We start from the raw sequence: 19,087 nt of genomic DNA, 5'->3' as shown, positions 1-19,087 counted from the left end.
TCTTATTTTTAGCAAAATGATCAACTTCCCGATGGAGTCAATTGACGGTGTATGTGGTTCTCAACTTCAACTAATACGAACAGGTGAGGGTGCCAATGTTTACTATTGAAGCCCGTGAACTTTTCAAGATGGACTTAGCAAATTTTGGAAAGCAAAATGGAAGATAACTATGCCTTCACTTGCAAGACTTTAAATGCTTTAATCTCTAGGGATCCGAGATCACTAGGCTCTAGTTTGCATAATCTCTCAATTAGAGTCTAGCAGAATCAACACAATGAGATTGATTATACACGATTTGTTCAAGATGCGAGCTTAAATGCGAATGGGATTCTGTTAACACGTCACTAATAGTTTATTACGTAACATTGAAAGCGTCTGTTATGATCAAAAATGATAATCAGTTGAATATCTCTCAAAATATAGTTAACAAATGGTACTTAATTACGATTGGTTTACTCATTTGATTGTTGAACAAAGTAACCGATTTTTTCGTGCTCAGATTTGTTTTGCCCACCAACTAAAAAAATTAAGGTAAATTTAAGGTAATTTGGATTGAAATTACGCGTTTTTGCTAAGGTAGTGAGATGTTAACTTTAAAGGTAAAGTTGAAGTAAGGTTAGGCTGAATTAGGGTGAGTTAAAGAAAGGCAGATTTACCCTAACATTTAAGGTGAGTTAAGTGATTTTTTAAGGTGAAGTTACCATAACTTCAATTAGTGTGAATCATTCAAGAAATAATTATTTTTAGTTAGAGCGTCAGCAGCCCAAGTTAGCGCATCAAAAAGAACTCTTCTGGTGAAGAAAGAGCAATTCTCATCCAATGGATCGGCTTATATCACACACTTTGCCAAATCATATCTGTACAAATCATTGAGTAATGAAATTGCAATGTGGATACAGAGATTTGTGGTTCCAGAGATGGGAGATGGATACTCAGGAAAAAGACCAGAGGCCAAGAGAAGTAAACTGTATAGAAAAACTAGTTCTGAGGCTGCCAAATCTGATAATTGTCTGAAACTTTTCAAGTTAATGGGCTATGAAATGTGATGGTGTACAGTGGTTTCAAATTATTACTTGCCTAACAGATTTATCCTCGAACTTTTCACTGTTTTGCGCGATACAAATGTTCAGCAAATCCAGAGTTTCAGTCTAAGATGGAATCAAGTTTGTCCTGGACCGAAAATGGACGCACCATGGGGTTCGTGGGACCAAAATTACATAGTATGTAAATTAAAAAAGTTAAGACATGGATGCGAAAGTCTAGCATTAATATTCAATAGGCAGAAATGACAGAAAACCTTCTTGGTAAATAACTGCATATAAATACTTCCGGATTACGAAATGAGGATTTAAGAATTTAAGTGCGCATTTTTTAGAAGCAAGATTTCCGCAAGATGCACCCCTAATCCAGACTTCGACAATCAAACATACTGAAATATAATTCTAGCATAGGTCTAATGTTGACTTTGATTACACGGTACTAGGGAAAGTCGACTTACTGTCTTTTCGTGGGTCCAGCTAAGGTCCTTCCGGCAAATTAGCGTCGAGCATGGTGATTTGGTAGGAAACAAGATGGCTCGTGTGAGAATCTGCGCAGCAAAGAATGATCCAACAAATGTCAGAATTGTCAAGAATTTTCCTGTTCTGAGAGGAAAAGATATATTTCGTTTCAATATTAAGTTGTAAAGCTCAAAAATGTGGCTTCAAAAATTGTGAAGCTCAAAAAAGTTAATCAAAAATTGAGTCAAAAATTTTGGCGAAACATTGAGTGCAAAATGATTTTGATTTCATGAATTGACTGCACATAATTTTCATGATTAACTTAAGATTTCATGCAAATTGAGAGATAAATTCAAATATCTTTCTCTTTTTAATTTCTCAATTTCAGCTTTTTTTAATTTGTCATTCTGGCGAAATCCGTAACAATCAGTTTGAATCAAGATTTAGAAAAAAAAATTTGAGAAAAAACAACGGTGGAGGGAAGTCATCAAAAATTAAAGTAAAAAGATAAGTCAACTTTTGTCAGATTGGCAAGAATATTTGTGCTAAGTATGTCTAATTCATGTATTCAGTATTCGTACATTATGCTGAATCTCAATCAAACATCACATTAAAATTTTCGACGAATTTTTTTGATTTCAAATTTATATAAAATTAGGACAACAAATGAAGTTAGGGCCTTCCAAAATTTTAAAATGAAGTTTTTTTTGTATATCTGATATCTCATGCTTTCAGAATCGGTAAGGAGGAATAGAACAGATTTGAAACGAATATTATTTTTTCGTCTTTTTTAAATTAAAAATTTTAATTTCTTTTCTTTTTCGGGAAATCACGTATTTAAAAACTTCCTTTAATTTTTCGGTCAAATCAGCCCTAACCAAAATAATGGCATGTATAACAAAAATATGTTATGAGAAATTTAGGAAAAACGTATCTATATGATTAGAACTTAACCTTTTTTGTTTGAAGAGATGCTAACAGAGGAGTCAACACATTAAAAATTGACTCCTCTGTTAGCATCTCTTTTATTTAAAAAACATGGCCAAATTAAAGAATACCTTTGAGCGCAAGCTTCAAAGTCGGAAAAGTTCAAAAAAATTTGTTCGCAAGTTGTTCAAATGATTGCGCGTTCTATTGATCTGGTTTCAATAATACCCAAAAGAAACACTTCAAAAATCGGCCGTCAAATATAAACTGTACAAATTTATGACTATCTTTATTTAGGTTGTGGTGAAATTTAAAAAGAATATCTACAAAAGAAAATTTTTCTAGATTTCTGACTAACTTTTCTATATAGCTTTTTCTTCTTCAAAGTCCGAATTTAAGAATGCATCCTACACTTAAATTCTTTACTGTTTTCTTCTAGCACCACAAGGCAGAGTGAGAGCCTGTAAAATCGTAACGCTTAATATGTAAGATCTACGCTAAATTTCAACGCTAAATATGTATGATCTACGCCAAAATTCAACGCAAAATTATGTAAGATTAGCGTTGGATGCGTTGAATTTATGTAAGATCAGCGCTAAACTCGACGCTAAATATATAAAATCTACGCCAAAATTCAACGCAGAATTATGTAAGATTAGCGTTGATTGCGTTGAACTTATGTGAGATCAACGCTAAAATTCAACGCTGAATACGTAAGATCTACGCCAAAATTCAACGCAAAATTATGTAAGATTAGCGTTGAATGCGTTGAACTTATGTAAGATCTACACCATATTCAACGCAAAATTATGTAAGATTAGCGTTGGATGCGTTGAATTTATGTAAGATCAACGCTAAATTCAACGCTAAATATTTAAGATCTACGCTAAAATTGAACGGTAAATTTGTAAGATCTACGCCAAATTCAAGGTAAAAATATGTAAGATTAGCGTTGGATGCGTTGAATTTGTGTAAGATCAACGCTAAAAATCAACGCTAAATATGTATGATCTACGCCAAAACTCAACGCAAAGTTATGTAAGATTAGCGTTAGATGCGTTGAATTTATGTAAGATCAACGCTAAACTTGACGCTAAATATGTAATATCTACGCCAAAATTCAACGCAGAACTATGTAAGATTAGCGTTGGATGCGTTGAATTTATGTAAGATCAACGCTAAACTCGACGCTAAATATGTATGATCTACGCCAAAATTCAAAGTAAAAATATGTAAGAATAGCGTTGAATGCGTTGAATTTATGTAAGATCAACGCTAAAAATCAACGCTAAATATGTATGATCTACGCCAAAACTCAACGCAAAGTTATGTAAGATTAGCGTTGGATGCGTTGAATTTATGTAAGATCAACGCTAAACTTGACGCTAAATATGTAATATCTACGCCAAAATTCAACGCAGAATTATGTAAGATTAGCGTTGGATGCGTTGAATTTATGTAAGATCAACGCTAAACTCGACGCTAAATATGTAAAATCTACGCCAAAATTCAACGCAGAATTATGTAAGATTAGCGTTGAATGCGTTGAATTTATGTAAGATCAACGCTAAAATTCAACGCTAAATACGTAAGATCTACGCCAAAATTCAACGCAAAATTATGTAAGATTAGCGTTGGATGCGTTGAATTTTTGTAAGATCAAAGCTAATTTCAACGCTTAATATGTAAGATCTACGCTAAATTTCAACGCTAAATATGTATGATCTACGCCAAAATTCAACGCAAAATTATGTAAGATTAGCGTTGGATGCGTTGAATTTATGTAAGATCAGCGCTAAACTCGACGCTAAATATATAAAATCTACGCCAAAATTCAACGCAGAATTATGTAAGATTAGCGTTGATTGCGTTGAACTTATGTGAGATCAACGCTAAAATTCAACGCTGAATACGTAAGATCTACGCCAAAATTCAACGCAGAATTATGTAAGATTAGCGTTGGATGCGTTGAATTTATGTAAGATCAACGCTAAACTCGACGCTAAATATGTAAAATCTACGCCAAAATTCAACGCAGAATTATGTAAGATTAGCGTTGAATGCGTTGAATTTATGTAAGATCAACGCTAAAATTCAACGCTAAATACGTAAGATCTACGCCAAAATTCAACGCAAAATTATGTAAGATTAGCGTTGGATGCGTTGAATTTTTGTAAGATCAAAGCTAATTTCAACGCTTAATATGTAAGATCTACGCTAAATTTCAACGCTAAATATGTATGATCTACGCCAAAATTCAACGCAAAATTATGTAAGATTAGCGTTGGATGCGTTGAATTTATGTAAGATCAGCGCTAAACTCGACGCTAAATATATAAAACCTACGCCAAAATTCAACGCAGAATTATGTAAGATTAGCGTTGATTGCGTTGAACTTATGTGAGATCAACGCTAAAATTCAACGCTGAATACGTAAGATCTACGCCAAAATTCAACGCAAAATTATGTCAGATTAGCGTTGAATGCGTTGAACTTATGTAAGATCTACGCCAAATTCAACGCAAAATTATGTAAGATTAGCGTTGGATGCGTTGAATTTATGTAAGATCAAAGCTAAATTCAACGCTAAATATGTAAGATCTACGCTAAATTTCAACGGTAAATTTGTAAGATCTAAGCTAAAATTCAAGGTAAAAATATGTAAGATTACCGTTGAATGAGTTGAATTTATGAAAGACCAACGCTAATTTCAACGCTAAAAATTTAAGATCTACGCCAAAATTCAACGCAAAGTTATGTAAGATTAGCGTTGAATGCGTTGAATTTATGTAAGATCAACGCTAAATTCAACGCTAAATATGTAAGATCTACGCTAAAATTCAACGGTAAATTTGTAAGATCTACGCCAAAATTTAAGGTAAAAATATGTAAGATTAGCGTTGAATGCCTTGAGTTTATGTAAGATCAACGCTAAAATCTAACGCTAAATATGTAAAAACTACGCCAAAATTCAACGCAAAGTTATGTAAGATTAGCGTTGAATGCGTTGAATTTATATAAGATCAACGCTAAATTCAACGCTAAATATGTAAGATCTACGCCAAAAATCAAAGCAACCTTTTTTAAGATGAGCATTCAATGCGTTGAAATTCTGTATCATCAACGCTAAAATTCAACGCTAATACGTAAGTTCTACGCCAAAATTCAACGCAGAATTATGTAAGATTAGCGTTGCATGCGTTGAATTTATGTAAGATCAACGTTAAAATTCATCGCTAAGTATGTAAGATCTACGCCAAAATTCAACGCAGAATTATGTAAGATTAGCGTTGCATGCGTTGAATTTATGTAAGATCAACGTTAAAATTCATCGCTAAGTATGTAAGATCTACGCCAAAATTCAACGCAAAATTATGTAAGATTAGCGTTGGATGCGTTGAATTTATGTAAGATCAACGCTAAACTCAACGCTAAATATGTAAGATATACGCCAAAATTCAACGCAGAATTATGTAAGATTAGCGTTGAATGCGTTGAACTTATGTAAGATCTACGCCAAATTCAACGCAAAATTATGTAAGATTATTGTTGGATGCGTTGAATTTATGTAAGATCAACGCTAAACTCAACGCTAAATATGTAAGATCTACGCCAAAATTCAACGCAGAATTACGTAAGATTAGCGTTGAATGCGTTGAATTTATGTAAGATCAACGCTAAACTCAACGCTAAATATGTAAGATCTACGCCAAAATTCAACGCAGAATTATGTAAGATTAGCGTTGAATGCGTTGAATTTATGTAAGATCAACGCTAAAATTCAACGCTAAACACGTAAGATCAACGCCAAAATTCAAAGCAAAATTATGTAAGATTAGCGTTGAATGCGTTGAACTTATGTAAGATCTACGCCAAATTCAACGCAAAATTATGTAAGATTAGCGTTGGATGCGTTGAATTTATGTAAGATCAACGCTAAACTCAACGCTAAATTTGTAAGATCTACGCTAAAATTCAACGCTAAATATGTAAGATCTACGCAAAAATTCAACGCAAAATTATGTAAGATTAGCGTTGAATGCGTTGAATTTCTGTATGATCTACGCTCATGCGTAGATCTTACATAAATTCAACGCATTCAACGCCAATCTTACATAATTTTGCGTTTTTTAGCGTTGACACCTCGGCCCGGGAGGTGCAGCGTTTGCACTGCAATATGCGGTGCAGCGTTTGCACTCAACAGAAGGAATGATCAGATCGCAGTTCATGCAGAGCCACGAGCAATTCGTCACCATGCACAATTTACTACACGTTCCTGGCTGACAGCCATTCAAGTAATCGTTAGGGGCTTCTCGCAACGCGTTTAGAATATCGTTTTTTCATGGAATAGACAACCCAATTTAACGTGTAGGTCTTTCCCAACAAGCAGATATATGAATTTATTTCTTTGAATTGAGCCTATTAATTGAGTTATGATTCATTACGCACTCACAGACTTCTTTTAGGACATATTCCCTGCTTTATAAGGATCCGATTAAAAAATAAAAATTATACTAAATTATTTTCAATAGCGGCCGCAAAAAAGGGTAGTCTTTGGCGTCCACGAGGAGTTTAGTTTGCATTGTTAATGCGAAGGATGAAGCATTTTGTGTAGAAGGAGGTAGGCTTAAAAATGGGGCATAGTTTCGAATTGATTTTCGGTCGACATATTCTGGAACAGAGTTCTGTGTTTGCGTGGCATTATCTCTACGGGTTGTGTTTGCGGGGCATTTGTCAGATTTATTCTTTGTTATTCGCTGAAGTGGTGGATATTTGAACCGAATTGATTGAATTTGAATGCCGAACTTTTCAAATTCAAAGTGTGACTGCCGTCTGAATAAGTTTGTGTTAAAAAAACAATGAAAGTTACTTCTCGGATTTAATAAAAATTTAAAGGAGCTAGATACGTATATTCACCAGGCGATACCGCTACTGCCATTTACTATGAATGGAATGATAATTGGTAGTGGACTTTTGGGTTAGAGTTAATTGTTTACTAGAAATTGTTTGCGATGCAATTGATGTTTGTTCTTTTCAAACGTATATTCACTTTGGTACCTTGTTTTTGGGGGCGAATGAAGTACTTTATTGTTTCTTGTACAAAACTTATTACAAGAATTTAGAATTCATTGACTGGCTCATTGAAAGTGAAATTTGTTTTGCAAAAAGATAAAAATCAATTAACGAATGTTTATGATGGCCAACTTGAAGAGGTAGAGTTTTGTTCTCGTTTTGAGATTATGCATTCTCTTTTGTTTGCCATTATCGTAAATTGGTTGAAACGGGTTTTTGGAATGTGTAGTCAGCTCAACACATTTGTGCGCTTTAAACATATCTGATAGAAAATTGTTAAGGCAGGAGGTGGTCAACTCTTTGTGTTAGACAACTTTAATTTTTTTGGGCACTGTTCTCTGAGAACAAAGAGTCAAAAAGAACAGAACAAACTAACCCAAATATTTCGAATTCGTTAAGACTATAGCGTTCAAGAGAATAAAGGGATTCAAAAACAATGGATTTTCCTCGGTCAGCTGCCACTTATTAACGGAGACGCTCCGAAACCATAAGGAGAAAATTGAAAATTGAAAATTTTGAATTTTTGTTTTTAACGGATGTAAAATTGGGAGAGTTGGGCTAAAATTGGGATAAAACTGATAATATGATGTAAACAATTAAGAAGAGAAGAAATCTTTTAAAGTGTTTCTGGGGACGTAAGGGAGAAAATTGCCAAAACTTTTATTTCTGAAAAGTTCTAATTTGAGGTAATTGATAATCAATACTTTCAGTTTCAGCATTGCCAAAGTGACAAATCATTAGGATGTTACGAAGGTGAGATTCATGCAGTTTTTCCAAAAGAACAAAACCATGTTATAGGTGTTCTTCTTTTGTGCCTTTGCTATTAAATAAATGTCGTTCACAAAGCATATTGTATTTGTAAGTCCTCTTATTGCAATATCAATTGCTTTTTGAAATTTGGCGGGCGTACCTGTTAGGTCATGAAAAACCGTTTTGAAACGATAATTGCAAGTTATATCCCCAGAGACCTTTTCTAAAAATTCAATGTTTTACTGTTTTGACCTGTAAAATTATCTGATAATATGTGTTTTTTAAACTCATAGAGAACACTTTGATTTTGCGCTGCGAAGTGAGATTACTTACATTAAGTAAATTTGAGTGCACAAGTGTATCAAGGCATCAATATTTGGAAGCTGATGTTCATTTTTATGATTTTCAAAATTTATTTCGAAATTTGAGTCACATTTCTTCGCTAAAACTTTGGGAAAAAAAAACATCAATCGGAACAGTTCGTTTGCTTTTCGGGAAAACATGTGCTAATCTCACAGCTGGGCAAGTTAAAAGGCCAAGAGCGCTTTTTACTTCACAATATCTAGCAGTTTGGTCGGGGTCGGTGAACGTCCTTGTCACGCGTCCTAAGGGCTGAATTCCTAAGGGCCGGAGTCCGCTCTTCCAGTACCCAAACAACATCGTTGACTTCAAGCTTTGATTCTGGATTGGTCCACTTCCTTCGGGCCTTCAGAGTAGGCAAGTATTCTCGGACAAACCTCTTCCATATTGCTTCCAGTCGTTGTCTGATCTGCGTCCAACTTTTCGTCTTCAAAGAAGGTTCTCGTTGAATACAGGCTGGCACATTAGGGAATGCTCAACCAATAAAGAAATGATTTGGGGTTAGTGGATCTTCGTCTTCGTGGTCACTTCTGACGTGCGCCAAGGGGCGTGCATTGACTAAGCATTCTTCTTCCGCGACAATGGTTGTGAAGACGTCCCAAGTCAATTTGACAGAACCCAGATTAAAAAGAAGAGCTCGTTTTACTATCTGTTTTACTATCCCAAGTCAATTTGGCAGAACCCAGATTCAAAAGAAGAGCTCGTTCTACTATCTGTTTTTGGTGTTTCTCAAAAAACTTGATGTCCTCCGTTTTTGCGCACGTGCCTTTTTTGGTTTCAAATTTTTGTGTTCTGAATCAATGTGATCTTGATTACAACGATTATGCCAATTTTGGGGCAAATGTTTTTCGCCAAGGTAAGAAGATTATCGATGTCGATAGCATATTGTCCTGTCGCCTCGAAGCAAATGAGCTATAATTTTTTGTGGCTTTTCATTGTCGTTTTTAATTTGAGCTCATTCTGTTTTTTTTTGTTAGTAACTTCGTTTTCTGTCTGCGTTTTCGGTCAACTCTGTCTTGAATCGAGATCCCAGATATGGGATTTTTTAAGGTTCTTGTATTACACTTCAGAACTAGTGCAGCTATGTTCTATTTACGTTCCAGGATTTTTTTGTTTGTTAAGGATTCTATTTTGTTTTTGTTCAACTAAACTCGCGCTAGACAGGATCTATGTCCTCAAAACAAAGACTTTTGCATTTGTCAAGAACTGTTTTTATGTTTTAACCAAATTTTTAGATGGATAGTATGTAGTATTTTTGAATAATCACTTTGAATTGATGAGAATATATGTCTTCAAAACAAAGACTTTTGTCAAGAACTGTTTACATGTTTTAACCAAATTTTTAGATGGATATTTTGTAGTATTTTTGAATATTCACATTGAATTGATGAGAATCTATGTCTTCAAAACAAAGACTTTTGCATTTGTCAAGAACTGTTTACATGTTTTAACCAAATTTTTAGACGGATAGTATGTAGTATTTTTGAATAATCACTTTGAATTGATGAGAATACATGTCTTCAAAACAAAGACATTTGTCAAGAACTGTTTACATGTTTTAACCAAATTTTTAGATGGATAGTATGTAGTATTTTTGAATAATCACTTTGAATTGATGAGAATCTATGTCTTCAAAACAAAGACTTTTGCATTTGTCAAGAACTGTTTACATGTTTTAACCAAATTTCTAGATGGATAGTATGTAGTATTTTTGAATAATCACTTTGAATTGATGAGAATCTATGTCTTCAAAACAAATACTTTTGCATTTGTCAATAACTGTTTACATGTTTTAACCAAATTTTTAGATGGATACTATGTAGCATTTTTGAATAATCACTTTGAATTGATGAGAATCTATGTCTTCAAAACAAAGACTTTTGCATTTGTCAAGAACTGTTTACATGTTTTAACCAAATTTTTAGACGGATAGTATGTAGTATTTTTGAATAATCACTTTGAATTGATGAGAATACATGTCTTCAAAACAAAGACATTTGTCAAGAACTGCATACATGTTTTAACCAAATTTTTCGATGGATAGTATGTAGCATTTTTGAATAATCACTTTGAATTGATGAGAATATATGGCTGCCGAAAATGCCATACTACGCTTGCTAGAAATGCTTGAAGAGATATCACATCAAAAAGCTACTGCGTCACAAGCAGGCGTGAGTTAATGCATTCTCTTTTGATGAAAATTCGTTGAAGCTGTTTATTTTAAGCATAAATCAGAGTTCGTCAATAACAAAGTTTTTGTTATAAACGTAGATCATTGTATCTTAAATTTAAAAATTCATTTTTGTCTTTAACAATTTGTGTTCTTTTCAGAAGTGTTTTATTGTAATTGTAGACATCACACGAACAGAACATCAACTTCGTTGAAATTGTGCCAAAATGTAATTTTCGGACCTTTTTTGAAAAGATTTATGAACAACTTGTCAACAAATCAATTTATTAACAGGCGTGTATGGTTAAATGCAATCTATAAAAAGATTTTATGTGAACATTCCAATTTGATGCACTTTAAAACTGAAGAACTGCGACTAACTACCTGAAAATATTTTCTAAGTTACTTTTGTTTTCATTTTAAAATGTCTCACCTTCAAAAAACGTTTCAATAAGTTATGTTCTCAATAAGTTTCCACCACTTTCCAATCAAATTTAATAACTACAGTTGAGCATTCACTTAAGCATAGATAAAAATAGCTCGGGTAGAAAGGTTTGAGCAACTCAGCATAGCCACTGTCATGCATGCTTTCCATCATCTATATAAAGGAAAATAAGTAGGACCTGTGGTGAGAGTTTTTTTGGAGGTGTCTTTTACAATTTAGCCCCCCCCCCCTTCCACCAGCCCTAGTGCACTTATAATGTATTGACCCCTGCCCACATTGCCTTAAATGTACTATAATGGTTGAGGGGATTTTCGGAGGGGGTATAATAAGACTATAATAATAATAAAGATAACCGACTATTTGTCTTGTCGATTTTAAACATAGTAACATGGTGGGTCGGTTGTGTGAGTTTTACTTCACCGAGCACTTAAGTTTGTATAGAAAAAGGCAACTTAAGTCTGTTAACTGCAACATTACGTGGAATATACCTTTTTGTTGGCAAATCAATCTTTTGTAACTATACTTTCTGTGGAAGTGAAAGTGTTTCATGAAGCTCAAATCATTGTTTGGCAAGTCTTACCATTAGTTATTTAAGACCTATAATTCTAAACTTCTAAGTTCTAAACTTCTGAACTTCGAAAGTTCTAAACATCTAAACTTCGAAACTTCTAAAATTCGCAATTAGTAAGCCGAGGGAGCTCTGTCCAAAAGTTGCCAATGAAAAATGCAAGCATATATGCCATAACGGAAATTATCTGATGTAAAACAAAAAAGAAAATAACTAGATAGTAGGTCGAAAACAAAGTTTAATTTAGATCAGGTTGGCAATAAGATCCAACTATCATTGTTTATCGAGAACAAAAATGAATAGCAAAAAATAGTCGCAATTGATTTCTGGTTATTTGCATTTTGATTAACTCATCAAGAGCAATGGCCTCTAAAACGTGGACGTAAATGTCAAGACACTACCAAAAACTTTTTCCAAATTCTATGGTATACCAGTTTTCGTTGTAAATTAAAACCTACCATGTAAAAAAAACTTTTGAGTCAAAATCTTTCATAATTGATATTTACCCAGTGAATCAAAACTTGGTACAGCTTGAGACATTATGATACGGTTTTTAGAGACATTCTAAAATTTGGTCAATCTTGCCAAAGTTTTGAAATGAAATTTTCAATGAAAACATCGATATATGTAGAACCTGCATGCTTTGTCGCCTGCATGCTTTGTCGGCCAATATATGCAGCACCTGCATTTTTCAATTTTACCTTAGCAACAGTTGAATATAAACTTTAGTTAAGGTAACGTTTACCCTAACTTTACCTTAACATGGATTAAGGTTAAAATTTAACTTAAACTTGTTAAGGTAAAATTACCTTAATTTACCTTAACTTTTTGTAACGTTCTACAGTATGTAATTGCATTTTTAAGCAAATTTACCAAACAAACTTTTACCCTAGCAAACCCTTACTTTTATAAAAAATACCTTAAATTAGCTTAGTTTTTATGGCAAAAATCTTTAACTATTTTTTTCCTGAAAAGTTGAGGTTAAAGCTCAGGTGTGTTCTTCAGGTAAATTTAAGGTTTGCTCAGGTAGAAGTTCAAGTGGAGCCCCTTTAATTTTTCTGGTAACTTTCAGTTAAGTGGAGTTCAAGTAAGGCGAAAATACCTGAACGCTTAAGGTAGGTTAAGGTGTTTTTTCAGTTTAAATTAACCTGACTTTATTTATTGTGTGCCTGCTTATTTAAATATAGACGAATTGGTATATGTTCTAGAGTCTCGATATCTGAGATTGAAATCACGTAAAGACGTAAATTTTCCCCTGAATTTAGACTTAATGCAGACTTGATGGGCAGATAAATCAACATGAATCAGTATTATTGACTTGCAAAATGGTGTATGTGAGAAGGAACCAGTTGCAACTCGCTGTACGAGTTTACAAAATTTGAAGCATGAATAAAGATAATAATGTTGTTTTTTTGAGCCATTGAGAACAGAAACTCGAGGAAGAACACCTTTTTGGACTCAGTCCCAACGTTATTGTTTTTTTATCTAATGTCCAACTACTTGAACCCACTATCGTCAAGACTTTCAAAGATTTCTTGAAGTAGAAACTGTCAGACAACGAAGACCTCTGTCGCAAGTGCTATAATAATATGCAAACTATTCAAAAGCAGTGATTGGTAACAAGCATTTTATAACAAAAATAACTTTGCTTTTTTTCATTACCGCAAAATTTTGGTTTAACTTATATTACTTTCAGAACATAAATACTTAAGTGCATCTTCAAATTTTGGTATATCGAGCCAAAACAAAAGTAGTCTGTCATTTGACTGTTGTGCAGAGATTTCTCTCAAAATTTTCAATTGATGTTAGGTGCCATATGTCCAGTCATAAAATACTTTGTTAAATTTGTTTTTCAGAAACCGAAGACCTAAAGAAGAGCCAAAATTTATCTGCCTAAGTTATCTTATTTTTTATGATGTTTCATAATTTCTTGATAACTTCATTTATTAATTAGCTCAGAAAAAAAACGATTAAATTGATTGAAATTGACCTTCCAAAAATCAAATTCAACTCCAATGGATGAACCGTTCCATTAATGTCTAACCGAGTCCATCCGATTGATGTTAAAAGCTGTTTTTAATTATTAGTATTAATTAGTCTTTAAGGCATACGCTAACAGAATTTTTTTCCATTTTCTTCCCGTTGATTTTGATTAATTGATCAATTTGTAGCGATTACTTGACCGATCAGCTAATTTTGATCGATCACTTAGTGCTGAAAAATCAGAATCGACAGACCTCAAAAATTGACAAGAATTTTGTTTAGACATAGAAAATCTCTCGAGAAGTTCGCATAAGTTTCAGTAAAATGGACGTTTAAGAGAGCCCATCAAGACATGGTATATTGTGAAAATTTAGGATTACAGGATCATGCTAAGACATCCTATTTTTTCAAAGAAAATCAAAAATTTGCAGGGCTTGTCAAGATTTATCAAATATAGATTTATCAACTAATTTTTGATTTCAACTTATTTTCAAAAATTTGTCTCAACCTTCAGCCAGTTCAAGATTGAGAGCCCCTATCCTCAGAGTGAATGAAACTGCTTCGAATGGGCAACAATTTTAGGTACAAAAGCGCATTTAAAAACCCAGTTTGAGGTGAGCGTCCGAATCAAGCGCTGCTCAGACTGAATTGGGTTGCGCACAGGGGTACCAGACTATCTAGACATACATTGTCTCTTGTTAGACCAACTTGAGTTGCTCAGGGGGTGCTCGACTTACTTAGTTCACTCACACGGATATCAGAAGAAACAAATTTTTACAAACAAAGATGTTAATCTCATTAACACAAAACAAATCTTCATCTTTTTTAAGTTGTTCTATTTTCGTAATTTCCACATGTCGTCAACTAAAATGGGTAATGTTTTGCAAGGACCAGTCTCCCCACGGGATAATTATTTCGTATTTTTGGAGGAATTGCTGATTTCTGTGGCTGGACCTCTGGGTTCTGATCAGACCATCCAAACTCCTGATAGATTTCTGATCAGACCACATAGTTCTGGAAAAAGCTCAATCCTGATCATACTCTGCACCGCTTTACCCCCCCCCCCCCCCCCCCTCCCGTGCGCGACCCAAGTGAGTCTGACCACAGCTGGCTTGGGTCGCGCACCTCAACTTGGGGAGTAGCCTTTGAGTAAATGTTACTTTAGCTAAAATGCATTATCCGTCCGTGAACACCTGTGGCATTTAAAGAAAGAATGTTTTCTCTTACCTTTCATCGTCGTACTGTCGTTCTCTTTGCTTGTTTATTGTACTTTGAGAAAAGATTCGTTTACACCACTCATGACGGCTTTTTGTCTGTGCGTGGCGAAGACGCTTGCGCACCCAAATATGAACTTTCAATTCCGTTTCACTTCGGCAAGGATTGGGTCGGAGCTGTGTATGTATGTCAAAATGGCTACATCAGTTTGGGAACCGGATATCCCCAGACCATAACATCTCCCGGAGAGTACAATTCAATAACCGGATCACCCATAATTGCGCCAGTTTTGATTAAAAATGATGGACAGCACCTTTCCAGGCGTGAAATGGGCGCTTTCTACGAAGAATTAGATCCGATAGAATACATGGATGGCACACAGGACCGTTCCTTTACATTCAGATATGACCCTTACTTTGTTCCTGACATGATTTTTCACGCAATGTGGAGGGAGTACAGGACTTCCAGAGGGTGGCGTGACCGGGAAGCCTCTGTGACCATCGCATGTGATTTCAATTTTCCCACAAGTGATGAACCAATTGGAAACAAATGCGCCATTCAGTTTCATTACGATTACCTCTATGAAGTTGAGGATCCCGTAACTGGGGAGTACATGCGGGCCGGGGTCTACTCTTCTGACGGTAGGATAGATTTTTTTTATTTTCTATCCTCTACGCTAATGAACTAAGAGGAAAAATCATAGCAGGACGAGTTCTGAACTACTTCAAAAAACTTTCAATATCTAAAAAAATTAAAGGACTTCAATCACACATTAAAGGACGATGATTAGATTTGATAAAGCGGATCTATTCTGTTTCGGCCCCCCAGTGTATTTTAGGCCCCCAGTTATAAATTATATGTTGTTATATAGCACGTCACTATGTAAGAAAATAGCACGTGCGCCTGGGGGGCGTAAAAAATATAAGCTCACTGAGCTGGGGGGGGGGGGGGCGTAACAGAATAGATCCGAAAAAGCAGATGAAAAAAATCGAAAACACAAAGAAAAAAAATTGGCGAAGAATGGAAGTTAAGTTTCCACACATGCATGAAAAACCACTATGGAGAAAGCAAATTTATAATCAACACCTTAAAATTATAAAATAGAATTTCACGCTGCAAAATACTCGGTTTATGATCAGCGTCCTGTTTCGGTATGACCACAACCCCCAGTTTAACTGGACTTTAAAAATCATCAAATATGTGACAATTCAACAAAATAGCCGGAAATTTTCGTTATTGCAAGAAAATAACTTTCTGAAAGCCAAAAATGAAATTAAAAAATTGTCAAATTTAAACCGTCGAATTAGAAAACTTCATTGACTTTCTTCTGTGATCAAAATGCAGATAAAATTGCATGAGGTATCGAACCCAATGGGGATGCATATTGGGGAGGGAGTAAACGATCCGCTGATTAGATGAGCATCGAAGAGGGTGAACAATTTGTTCCAGGTGTGATCTTTGAGCTTCCGGACTCGGGAAATTCGGACGTCCGATTTCTGGATGACAGATCAAACACTGGTTTTGGTGGGTGGTGGGAGTATGAGATTGTTCAAGACCCAGACTCTGACCCCATAATTCGGGAATATCAGCGATCTGATTGCAACGACCATACCCATTTTGACATGCCTGAAAACTGCGTCATTACCAAGCCACGTTAGTTCATCATCTTATATCTTCGGAAATATCAGGAAAACAAACGATTGAGCGTTTATACGATAAAATAGGATTAAAAACATTGTTTTGGCCCTAACTTTCCGTTCCGCAGTTTTCTATATTTATGGTGTCCAGATAAATTTTGTCATCTCCCGGGTTGAATTTTTCTGCCCAAAATGATGTAAGAGTGGGGCTGCAATGGGAGGATTTTTTAGGAAAATGCAGCTTAAAACTCTTACTTATTTTTGGGCTGCATTGGGCTTCCAAGGGGGGTAAAATGGTGTAAGAGTGAGGGGGTAAAAGACAAATTGACCCCCCACTCTTGCATCTATTTTGGTCTGCCAAGGGGGGTAAAACGATGTAAGAGTTGGGGGGTAATTTGTCTTTTGCCCCCTCACTCTTACACCATTTTACCCCCCTTGGCAGCCCAAATCTTACATTATTTTACCCCCTCTGAACAAATTACCCCCTCACTCTTACACCATTTTACCCCCCTTGGCAGACCAAAAAAGATGTAAGAGTGGGGGGTTAATTTGTCTTTTACCCCCTCACACTTACACCATTTTACCGCCCTTGGAAGCCCAATGCAGCCCAAAAAGACGTAAGAGTTTTGAGCTGCATTTTCCTAAAAAATCCTCCCATTGCAGCCCCACTCTTATGTCATTATACCCCCCTTGGCAGCCCAACTCTTACATCATTTTACCCCCTGGCAGCCCAACTGTTACATCATTTTACCCCCTCAATCTTTTAGCCCCCATACCTGAAGACTGCCAGTCTTGAACCCACAACCTCTGAACCCTCAGCTGCGTCGCCTTATCCTCCAGTCCATCGATGCTTGTCCAACTCTTGACGGTCTATATATATATATATATATATATATATATATATATATAAATAATAATTGTTAGAATTGCCCCATCACAACAAATTACCCCCTCACTCTTACATCGTTTTACCCCCCTTGGCAGCCCAACTCTTACATCATTTTACCCCCTCTGAACAAATTACCCCCTCACTCATACACCATTTTACCCCCCTTGGCAGCCCAACTCATACCTCATTTTACCCCCTCTGGACAAATTACCCCCTCACTCTTACACAATTTTATCCCCTTGCAGCCCAATTCCTACATCATTTTATCCCCTCTGAACAAATTACCCCCTCACACTTACACCATTTTACCCCCATTGGCAGCCCAACTCCTACCTCATTTTAATTCCTGAAAACTCTTCCCATTGCAGCCCATTGCAGCCCACTCTTACTTGGCAATTTCAGTCATGAGGGTAATTCCTGAAAAGTCCTCCCGTTGCAGCCCATTGCAGCCCACTCTTACATGGCAATTTCAGTCATGGGGGGGTAATTCCTTAAAAGTCCTCCCATTGCAGCCCATTGCAGCCCACTCTTACATGGCAATTTCAGTCAGGAGGGGTAATTCCTTAAAAGTCCTCCCATTGCAGCCCAACTCTTACATCATTTTACCCCCTCTGAACAAATTACCCCCACACTCTTACATCAATTTACCCCCCATAGACAAATTACCCCCCCCCCCCCATTCTTACATCAAAATGGGAGGATTTTAGGGACGACATTCGACCCGGGCTTTTATCTTTTGGGTGCTGAAAACAAGAGAATGCAACCTTATCATAACAGAATATATACCAAAAAGTAAGAAAAAATTGAACGAATTATTGACCTTGTCTGATTGGAATATTTGCTCCAAATTTTTTTTCTAAACAAAACATGTTTCAGGAATACATTTTGACCTTCTCTCGAGCATAACAACATCTTTCACTTGAATTAATTCTACTGAAAAATTTGCCATTTTGCTTCGAAATATCTCAGGAAAATGAGTTATAATAACGCTCAGAGCAAGCACGCGCTTGAATTTCAACAAAACATTAGGTTTCAGTCATTGTTATGTTGTCATTTCGTCAGTTAGAATTCAGATCTTCTTTTGTTATACAAAATCAAAACTCGATTCACAACCCACTATTTTTAGCTTTTTTTCAATCACTTCAGTTCTCGTACGGATGAGACAACAATTCCTGGCTAGATATCTTGATAGACAGATTCGAAATGAAAACAATTGTTGAAATTCATTCCAGAGAATTTTTCGTTTCAACTAGCTGATATCTTTACAATTTTGTATTATGTTTATTTTTAGAGCCCAAGGTCACTGACACTTCTGTTGGAAATGGAGATGTTACATACACTGTGATCGTCTGTGGAGTTTTCATTGTTCAAATGGGCTGGATATTCTGAGTCAAACTGTAATAAGCTTATAATGCACTCGTTCACAAAAAAGGAACGCACAAAATGCAATTTTACATTCCCGGGCCGAGGTTTCCCCCTTAATAAACCCCTAATTAGCGGGGATTAGGGTGTAATGCGTATGCACTCCCATTTTATGGGGAAAAGAGTTTAAGAGTGCAATTTTAACAACT

General features: G+C 35.5%; 2 protein-coding genes across 9 annotated transcripts in view; both read left to right on the top strand.

The window, feature by feature from the left end:
* Positions 1 to 1,139, top strand: part of LOC142338388 (uncharacterized) — a 17,555-nt gene extending 16,416 nt beyond the window's left edge. For all 4 annotated transcript variants that reach the window (XM_075388133.1, XM_075388130.1, XM_075388131.1 and 1 more), the window contains 2 exons: positions 13 to 83; positions 748 to 1,139. In XM_075388133.1, coding sequence (XP_075244248.1) covers positions 13 to 83; positions 748 to 1,046 — 370 coding nt within the window. In that variant the 3' untranslated portion in view covers positions 1,047 to 1,139. The remainder of the gene's footprint in view (positions 1 to 12; positions 84 to 747) is intronic.
* LOC142338389 (uncharacterized) lies at positions 1,044 to 19,087 on the top strand. Of its 5 annotated transcripts, none has more exons than XM_075388134.1 (4): positions 1,044 to 1,197; positions 14,984 to 15,631; positions 16,440 to 16,643; positions 18,808 to 19,087. In XM_075388134.1, the coding sequence occupies exons 1-4, from the start codon at positions 1,182 to 1,184 to the stop codon at positions 18,903 to 18,905; spliced, it is 966 nt and encodes a 321-aa protein (XP_075244249.1). In that variant the 5' UTR covers positions 1,044 to 1,181; the 3' UTR covers positions 18,906 to 19,087. The 5 variants fall into 5 exon arrangements, with proteins under 5 accessions (XP_075244249.1, XP_075244252.1, XP_075244250.1 ...); XM_075388137.1 differs by lacking the exon at positions 1,044 to 1,197 and adding an exon at positions 13,494 to 13,596 and having other exon boundaries at positions 14,941 to 15,631; positions 18,808 to 19,035; XM_075388135.1 differs by lacking the exon at positions 1,044 to 1,197 and adding an exon at positions 13,554 to 13,685 and having other exon boundaries at positions 14,936 to 15,631; positions 18,808 to 19,035.

The sequence above is a fragment of the Convolutriloba macropyga genome, chromosome 4 (genome assembly GCF_964194025.1).
Source record: "Convolutriloba macropyga chromosome 4, txConMacr16.3, whole genome shotgun sequence".
Lineage (NCBI taxonomy): Eukaryota > Metazoa > Xenacoelomorpha > Acoela > Convolutidae > Convolutriloba > Convolutriloba macropyga.
This window is presented reverse-complemented; position numbering and strand designations above follow the sequence as displayed.